This window comes from Lactuca sativa, chromosome 9 (assembly GCF_002870075.4).
Source record: "Lactuca sativa cultivar Salinas chromosome 9, Lsat_Salinas_v11, whole genome shotgun sequence".
Classification (NCBI taxonomy): Eukaryota; Viridiplantae; Streptophyta; class Magnoliopsida; order Asterales; family Asteraceae; genus Lactuca; species Lactuca sativa.
The window spans coordinates 14,645,235-14,654,367 of NC_056631.2; the positions used below are offsets into that span (position 1 = coordinate 14,645,235).

Sequence of the window (9,133 nt, forward strand, 5' to 3'; positions counted from 1 at the left end):
TCTCTCATCATTTTATTTCATCACACACCAACTATTTCATCTATCCATGTTTCATCCGCAATATATTTGTAGATATAAAATAAATATACCGTTTAAATCTTTTAAAACATGTATAAAATCGTTCATCCAGCATAGACAACAAGTATTCAAATAATATGCACACATAGCACGTAATTTATATAAAACACTTCATATCTATGTGTAAGATTAAAGTAACTATATATACCATAAAAATCCCATAAATGCTTCCTAACTTCGAACCCCAAGGTTTACTCTACTAAAGCTTCATATTCTCGGCTCTCTAAACCTAGAAGGGTCCAAATCTATCACACCAAAAAGCTCAAGATAGCTCTTCCTCTCACTCTACACACTCAAGCTCGCTAGGGTTCTCACTTATGTGAATGGTAGTCGCAATTGAAGGCCATAAGTGCCTTTAAATATGGCTCGGGCACAAAGATTTAGGGTTTCTGCCAACAGCGCGGACTCGTCGAGTCGCCTCACCGACTCGTCGAGTCCATTCATTAATCTGATTCATCAATCGCGACCTTACTCGACGAGTTGAGGCGTAAACTCATCGAGTCTCTCTTCTTAACTCAAAAGAAAAATACTTAAATGATGATACCTGGAAATCCGGATGTTACATTTTGTTTTTTTTTATTTCATAGATTTCTTCATCAACAAATAATGTTGCTACAATTAAACAAAAATAAATAATTTTGCTAAAACATAATACAATAGGAAGTTTGTTCACATTTAGTCATTGAACTTTGTAGAGGGAAATGAACTTTCGATTTTGTTCACATTTAGTCACTAAACTTTTTTTCATTATCTATTTGCCACTAAACTATTGAAACTGTTCACATTTTACCCTTATGACCGGTAACAGCCGGTCATAAGGGTAAAATGTGAACAGTTTCAATAGTTTAGTGGCAAATAGACAACGAAAAAAAGTTTAGTGACTAAATGTGACAAAAGTCGAAAGTTCGTTACCCTTTCAAGTCATTATCCCTTTTTTCAATTTAAATCTATGCTTTTAACACCTTTTTTTTTTTTGAAAAGATATTTATATGCGCTAGAAATTAAAATACACCAATGAACGAATTTCTCTTTAATATATTTATTTTTGCTTTTAAGAACTAAACATTTACGTGTATATTCTAAAATTCTTTCTATATGTAACATAAGAATCATAGGGCCCACCACCCACCTACAAAAATTAAATATATAGTTTCAAATTTGTGTTTGCTTATGAGTAAATAAGTTTGTTAGGCAATTTAAACATCATGTGATATTGTCAAAATTCTGTTTGTTTGCGACTAAATAAGCTTGTTAGGCTGATGTCTTATTCAATAAATTATGAGGAATTTGTTTATTTTCATTAGCCACTCATATTTTATACCATTGTTTCTTTTAGAAAGAAAAAAAAATCTCATGTTAAATAGATTTGACAAACAGTAGAATTTCATTTACCGCCTAATTCGGTAGCTTTTTACCACAATATTCATAAAATCTAACAATTAAATATCATCTTCTAAAATATTTTCGACATATTTACAAGAAATAAAAAGGAAATTTGTATCAAAATGAGTTACGATGAGCCATGAGGATAAGTTGAAATATGTCAAATCCCAAATAACAACCTAACCTTTACTTCCCGTTTTGTTTTCATCTTTTAACATTTTCTGATTTCCTCTTTAACTTTTCTCTCCTAAAAACAACATAATTACCATTTTCTCCCTTTCTTTATTTGCTTTGATTGAACATGATTTTGAACAGAAAAAAAAACATATAAACGTGATCGCCTTTTATTTGTTCGAAATTTTCATTGGGTTTCAACAGTTACTTAAATATACGTATATAATACTTCATAGAAAAACCATGACATCCTAGTTCTTAATAAAAGAACTAAAAAGGCAAAAACTTAAGAGTAAATTACATTTTTGATCCCAAAAAATATTTCCTTGCAAATTTGATCCTTATATGTGGTTTTTGTAATATTTCAGTCCTTGTTCCAAGTAAATGACTAAGTTTGGTATCCAGGTACAATTGATTTTGGCAAATATAGTGATTTTACTTGGAATAAATACTAAAACCTCAAATAAGGAACAAAACTGCAAAATAAAAAAAGACAGAAAAGAAATTTTTTGGGACGAAAAATGTAACTTGCTCAAAAGTGTATGAAAGGTGACAAAATTTGCAAACTAGTTACAACTGATTTTGGAGAAGGAAAGTTTTTAATTTATGATCTTGTATTAAAAAGTACGACCCTACAAAGGCCAACTGGTTTGGACGATAGCAACCTCATGATTTTGCATATTTTGACAAAAACAAATGGGCAGAAAACAGCAAAATCTCCAACTGTGGTTATGTCTCCCTCTCTCCATCTCACTTCTTATCGAACTTAACCCCACACAAACACACACTAATAGATCTCCTGAATTCTTAATTACTCATCTTCTCCGGATCTTTTCTCTACATTTCTGCCATCCATGGACCAACACCACCCCCAGCTCACGTTAGCCAAGAGCTCTCGTCACAGCTATAACGAGTGGTTCGTCAATTTGGTTAATTTCATGGTGCTCATGTTTTTTATGTTTCTAATTTATATAACAATCCAATCATATTGTTTACAGGATATTTCGCGATGTCCCGAGTGATATAACTATAGAAGTGAACGGTATCGCGTTCGCATTACATAAGGTAAGTTTTCTTATTTGTCATAAAATTCGACTTTTGCCTATGTGAAGTAAGACTGTCTACATCTGATCCATGTTTGTCTGTAGTTTCCTCTCGTTTCCCGTAGCGGGCAAATCCGGAAAGCAGTTTCGGAAAACCGAGACTCGGTCATATCACGAATCGCGCTTCAAAACCTACCCGGAGGCACCGAAACATTCGAGCTCGCTGCTAAATTTTGTTATGGGATCAATTTCGAGATAACACCATCGAACGTCGCACAGCTGATTTGTGTTTCTGAATACCTTGAAATGACTGAGGATTACTCGAACAACAACCTTGGATCGCGTGCCGACGAGTATTTAAACCATGTTGTCTGCCAGAATCTCGAAATGTCGGTTTTAGTTCTTCAACAATGTGAAAACTTACTTCCGAAAGCCGATGAGCTCAAAATCGTTACGCGATGCATCGACGCGATCGCATCGAAAGCGTGTGTGGAGCAAATCGCATCTAGTTTTTCGAGGTTGGAGTATAGTAGTTCGGGAAGACTACATATGAGTCGACAAAAGTGTGAATTGGACTGGTGGATTAAAGATTTATCTGTTCTTCGAATTGATTTGTACCAAAGAGTTATGACAGCGATGAAATGCCGTGGGGTGAGACCCGAAAGTATTGGTGAATCGCTTATGAACTATGCACAAAAAGAGTTGACTAAAAAGCCGAATGGTGGAATGAGTGATCACGAACGACTTGTAGTCGAGACGATTGTCGGTTTGCTTCCAGTTGAGAAACTTGCGGTCCCATTAAGTTTTCTTTTCGGGTTGCTTCGAAGTGCGGTGATGCTTGATTGTACAGTTGCTAGTCGGCTTGATCTCGAGAGACGAATTGGGTCACTGTTGGATATAGCGACACTTGATGATCTTTTGATACCAAGTTTTCGGCATGCTGGTGATACGTTGTTTGATGTGGATACGGTTCATAGGATTTTGGTTAATTTTGCGCAACAAGACGAGAGTGATGATGATGACGATGATGATGATCAAGATGGTTCGGGTTTTGGATCTGATGGTCTTGATTCGCCATCTGAAACGGCTTTGTTTAAGGTTTCGAAGTTGGTTGATAATTATCTTGCAGAAATAGCGCCGGATGCAAATCTTAAACTTTCTAGGTTTATAGCCGTTGCAGAGTGTTTACCCGCGCATGCTCGGACCGTCCATGATGGACTTTATCGATCCATTGATGTTTACCTTAAGGTATGTCTTTTGATTCCACAAAGAATCTAGTTCAAATACTCGTAGATTTATTTTTTATGATAAGAACAAGGAGGGTATTTACGTCTTTTGTACCGACGAGTCTTTGTCCCCCTTTTCATGGTGACACAAATACTCTCAGTTACCCAAAACATTTCCTAAAAAGACTTGACTGATGGTCAATCTTCCTAACCAACAACGGACAACTACTTCTCATATAGTCAATCCGGACTTAAATTAATCTTATTTCTTAAACTAAAAGAGTTCTCATATAGTCAATCCGGACTTAAATTAATCTTATTTCTTAAACTAAAAGAGGGTGTTCAGGATTTTGAAAATTGATTATTGACTTATTAGCTTTTCAAAAAGCCTATAAGTTTCAAAAAAATATATATATTTGGAAAATAGAAAAGTGTTTTTGAAAACAACTTTTATTATCCTAAAAAAAGATTTTAAAAAGTCACATGCTATTTACTTTTGAAAATAACTTCTTAACCTAAATGACTATAAATTTATCAATTAAATTTTTTTTGAAGGTAATCCAAACACTTTTTAAGAAACTCATTTTTATCGCCACATAAGCTAACAAGCACTTTACCAAAAATAATGTTTATTAAGTTATATAAGCAAAATCCCAAACGCCCCTGAACCACCGGACTGAAATTAGTCATGAATCAATTTTTTAATTATTATATCTACTCTAATTAATGGAGGTTTTTTTGCCACATGTTCTCTTCTCCTTCATTTGGACACATGACATTTTCTAAAATTTTTAAATTTTCTATTTTTTACTTGTTATTTTATTGTATTTTTTATTTTATTAAATTAAAATTTCACATTTAATATGTAAAGTAATATATATATATAAGGTATTTATTAGAAATGATTTATATATGTAATGTATTCAATACATTAAAGCCTCATTAATTTTAATAATTCAAAAAAATTCTCATTTTTTATATAAATTCAAACTTTTCAAATTGTTAAAATTTCATATTTAATTTTTTTAAAATAAACTAATGTAATATATGGGTATCACACAACTTAAGTTTAAATGGTATTTATTCATGCTCCCTCTTTCGGTACTTTAGGGTAAATGTATTAAGTTATATAAAAATTTAATGATATTTTATTAGAGGTTTTTTAAAATTACTTTCATGCTAATTACTACTAACACGATTATTTTATAAAAAAATGTTACAACTTTGAACTGATTCTAGAAACAAAACTTGCATGTAGGCTCATCAGGGTTTATCAGAAGCTGAGAAAAAGAAGCTCTGCAAATTAATCGATTTCCAGAAACTGTCACCAGAAGCGGGTGCACATGCTGCACAAAACGATCGCCTGCCACTTCAATCAATCGTCCAAGTTCTATACATCGAGCAATTAAGACTTAGAAACGCCTTATACTGCTCTGACCTAGGTGGTGGTGACCACCAGAAGCCACCGCCAGTGCACCACCAGTCATGGCGGATCAACAGTGGTGCTCTCAGTGCTGCTATGTCTCCAAAGGATAACTATGCATCACTCAGGCGAGAAAACCGGGAGCTTAAACTTGAATTGACTCGGTTAAGAATGAGATTGAATGATTTGGAAAAAGAGCATGTTTGTATGAAGAGGAATATGGAAAAGTCTAACTCACGTAAATTTATGAGTTCGTTTTCCAAGAAAATCAGTAAATTTAATCTTTTTGGACATAGTTCTTCAAGGGGATCCAGATCAACATCTCCATCCAGGAATTCACAAAGAACTGATTCTAAGGTAACAGTCAGAACAGAATGAAGCAATTTGTTTAGGAATATTTGTTTTTTACTTTTTAATAAAAGTACGTATTTAGAGTTGATATATAATTCGATTATGTTTATAGTATTTTGTTTCTCAAATATTGTATAAGGGCGTGTTCGGTTTGAGGATTCTAGCAAAATCCGATGGAACTGGAATTCGAGATTCCATTCCATTCTATGGCGTGTTTGATGGATTTCACCATTTCTTACGCCTCGTTCCCGAGTTTAACAAAAGAAAAGAAGAGAAAAGAAAGTCACGAGAGAAAAGAAGAGAAAGGAAAAGAAAACAAAATTTTCTTTTGTGTTCCGAGTTAGAGAGAAGTGGAAGGAAAATGAATTATTTTGTTATATCTTTCCAAATCCTCCCAAATCGGAAGGAAAGTTAGGAGGGAAAGTGATCCTCCCATTTCCCTCCACTTCCTTCCAATTCTCTCCTTTAATGAAACTCGGGAACACCAATTTCTTTTATTTTCTTCTCATTTCCACCCATTTCTTTTCCTTTCTCTCCTTAAGTTGAACTCGGGAACGGGGTGTTAGGGAAGGTGGAAGGAATTCATTTCCGTTCCTCCTTTCATTATTAAAAAACTAAAAATACCCTCATTTATACAGATACTGGAATATAATAGAAATAGAAAAAGTAATTATAACCAAAAACTTATAAGTTATCCAATTTTTATTATCGAATTCCATTCAATTTCCTGCCAACCAAATTCATTCCAAAAACATTTGGCAAACCAAACACCCCATAAAACTCAATATTATAACTTTTATGATCCAAAGAAGCATGAATTGTTCTGTTCTACTATTATGACCTCACAGAACATAAAGACTATGATCTCATGCCTTTTTCACACAGAACTGACGTTTTCAACAATGGGGAGTTCAGTTCCAATAATATTGGATGATTGTACTAAAGTCAAAAGTCACCCTTAGGTTTGGGGATACCCGAACACGGCCCTCCTTCTTCATGCAGGATTTCAAATTGGTACCTTGTTGACCATAGTTTGCAGTTCTTCCCCATGCTGAACCATTTCTATTTAGATAATAGTCTCTAGCTTGAAAAGTCAAACTATCACCATCATCATCATCATCATCCAACGTATTTTCTTCACAAGAACTTGATCCTTCTTGTTCCTGATCATGAAACTTGTATTCAGAAATAGGTGTCCTTCCTGCCATTGATTTTGATGGTGAGATCTGTTGGGAAGCTTGATTATGATCACTAGTGTTTGGATTTGGAGACTCATTTGGATGTGAAGAGAGTTGACTTCTTCTATGTTTGACCAATTTATATACGGTTTTGTTTGGGACAATGTAAAACACTTGACCAGGAACCATAATGGATTCAGGGCGAACAACTATATAAGGATTCTTAAAGAAATCAGGGCGAGTGATACTGTGTCTAGGATTCTTCCTCATGATTTCAGCAGCTGTGATTGAGCTTCTGTGATACTCAACATGTCTACCTGGATGCACTAGTTTAAGCACACCTTTCTCTTTTGTTGAACCTCCCATATGGTGTGTAAAGACTAAAGAATACAGTGGAAGGCTATTGGAGGTTTTGTGTTTTCATTCTTATAGTCTTTTGTTCTTGGATTTATTGGCTATTTACAAAAGATTTGGCGGAGAGTTCAAGGGAAGGATCTATGGAGGAAATGATTCTTTTTGGTGTATTGATTTAATTGGATAAGACGTATTTTGAAATTTGAATCTTGATAGATTTTTATTCTATTGAAGTTTGTTTTGGTTACATGCCGTCCAGCTAGCTGGTGACTCTAGTTCTTATCTTTCTTGGTGATTCTAAATCAAACAACGGGTTTAAGATCTTTTTCAACTAATCATAGCTAATACTTTATACTTCGAATTGTTCAAACATACATATATGTATTTTTTTAGTCTTGTTAAATTATTCCACGGGTTTTCTCTTGTTCTTTTCATTAATTTTAAGAGGTAAGACAATTGTGTATTAGCAGAGTACTTACCAGGAATAACATTACTGGTTGCTCCAAGATTCGCCCCCCTTCAGCACATATCATATCTGTAAAATTTAATGCCATTTCATGTTCTTGTTTTTGACGAAAAAAATGTACTTGCAGTTGACCAAGAACTTGTTTCAGAATAAACAAGATTGTGTTCCTTGATTTTATAAGACATCTAAATTTGTGTTTATAGAATTATCTATTTGAAAGAATGATCAAATGAATATGACAAGGATGGTCATTGGTCAACCAAGAACAAAGGGAAAACCTTCAAAAATCATTGTTGATGTGCCAAAAACATGAACTTTAAAGCAATACAATCGATTAGGTTAAAAAATTGTAGGCATAAAAGAGGGAGGGCAATTCAAAGCACAAATCAATTACAAATATCATCAAAAATTACTCTAATCCTACCACTAAACTGTAATGGAACAATACGTTTTCGTTGTTCCTTGATTCCTTATTGCGATTCTTAAATCGTCATGCAAGACTGACGATTCATACACATCAATTAACTCTTAAATCGGGTCACGGAGGAATATCTACGTGAAGTTGGCTATTGATGGACTCCAACATTCCAGTACAAATAACATTTATACGCGTTGTACAGACCAGGGCGAAGATCACAAATCAGAAACTAAAATCAATTCTAGATTCGTAAAACGAATTAAACTAACAACATTCCCAATGTGACTCCAAAGAACAAGCATATTAGGGGAGGGTTCACGATATGAATATCAAAAAACAGAAAATTACCAGGACGACTCGAGGAGAGGAAACATCATTGGAGAAGATTAAGTAAAGATGACATCGATGAAATTATTGCTACTAGCTGATAAGAATTTGTCGAAGAAACTGTATGCCTCTTCTGGTTCATCTTCTTCATTTTATCTTCCCGCTTTCCAAATCTCAACTTCACATAAGGTTAGGAAGCACCAAGTTCATGCACTGACTCCGGATTTTCTTTAGATCAACAGGAATCAACAAACTGTGTGTAGTGTGGTAGTTGTGTACGGACGTTTGACTCGTCTGAAGTCGTCTCTAATCAACTTTACAGAAGTTTTGTGATACACCCCAACACCAACCGGACTAGGGACGAGCCCAAGCCCAACATAGCCCACTTCCCCTTTTAATTTGCATTCATTTCCCATGTCAGTTTTTCAATTTGACAACACTCTACAATTGGTGTACGTGTTTTGCTCAAAATTATCATTTTGGTCCAAAAATATTTGGTCTAACATCACATGTCTAAAGTTTTTATTTTGTTGCGTCTTTGGTCCAAAATATTAACATCCGTCTATCTCCTTTCGTTAATATATGTTTGACTAGTCAAATTAGGGGTATTTTGGTCATTCCTTATTTATTCACCTTATTTAATATAAATAAAAGAGATTACGAATGTAATTATCGCCATACGGATAATATCGAGCCTAATTCGCATTTATAC

At 34.2% G+C, this 9,133-nt stretch overlaps 1 protein-coding gene and 1 long non-coding RNA gene across 4 annotated transcripts; one reads left to right on the forward strand and one right to left on the reverse strand.

The window, feature by feature from the left end:
• The first annotated feature begins 1,143 nt into the window (after nt 1–1,143).
• LOC111885516 (BTB/POZ domain-containing protein At5g48800) lies at nt 1,144–7,457 on the forward strand. 3 transcript variants are annotated; one of them, XM_023881762.3, is made up of 5 exons: nt 1,144–2,551; nt 2,634–2,700; nt 2,784–3,926; nt 5,163–5,684; nt 6,865–7,457. In XM_023881762.3, exons 1-5 carry the CDS (start codon nt 2,490–2,492, stop codon nt 6,868–6,870), a joined length of 1,800 nt encoding a protein of 599 aa, XP_023737530.1. In that variant the 5' UTR covers nt 1,144–2,489; the 3' UTR covers nt 6,871–7,457. The 3 variants fall into 3 exon arrangements, with proteins under 3 accessions (XP_023737530.1, XP_023737529.1, XP_023737527.1); XM_023881761.3 differs by lacking the exon at nt 6,865–7,457 and adding an exon at nt 6,564–6,793 and having other exon boundaries at nt 1,146–2,551; XM_023881759.3 differs by lacking the exon at nt 6,865–7,457 and having other exon boundaries at nt 1,164–2,551; nt 5,163–5,792.
• Nucleotides 3,608–8,864, reverse strand: LOC128128769 (uncharacterized). The gene is made up of 2 exons (XR_008226799.1): nt 8,443–8,864; nt 3,608–7,745 (listed from the first exon to the last, which is right to left on the reverse strand). It is a non-coding gene; the product is annotated as an uncharacterized LOC128128769 (long non-coding RNA).
• Between the last annotated feature and the right edge of the window lie 269 nt (nt 8,865–9,133).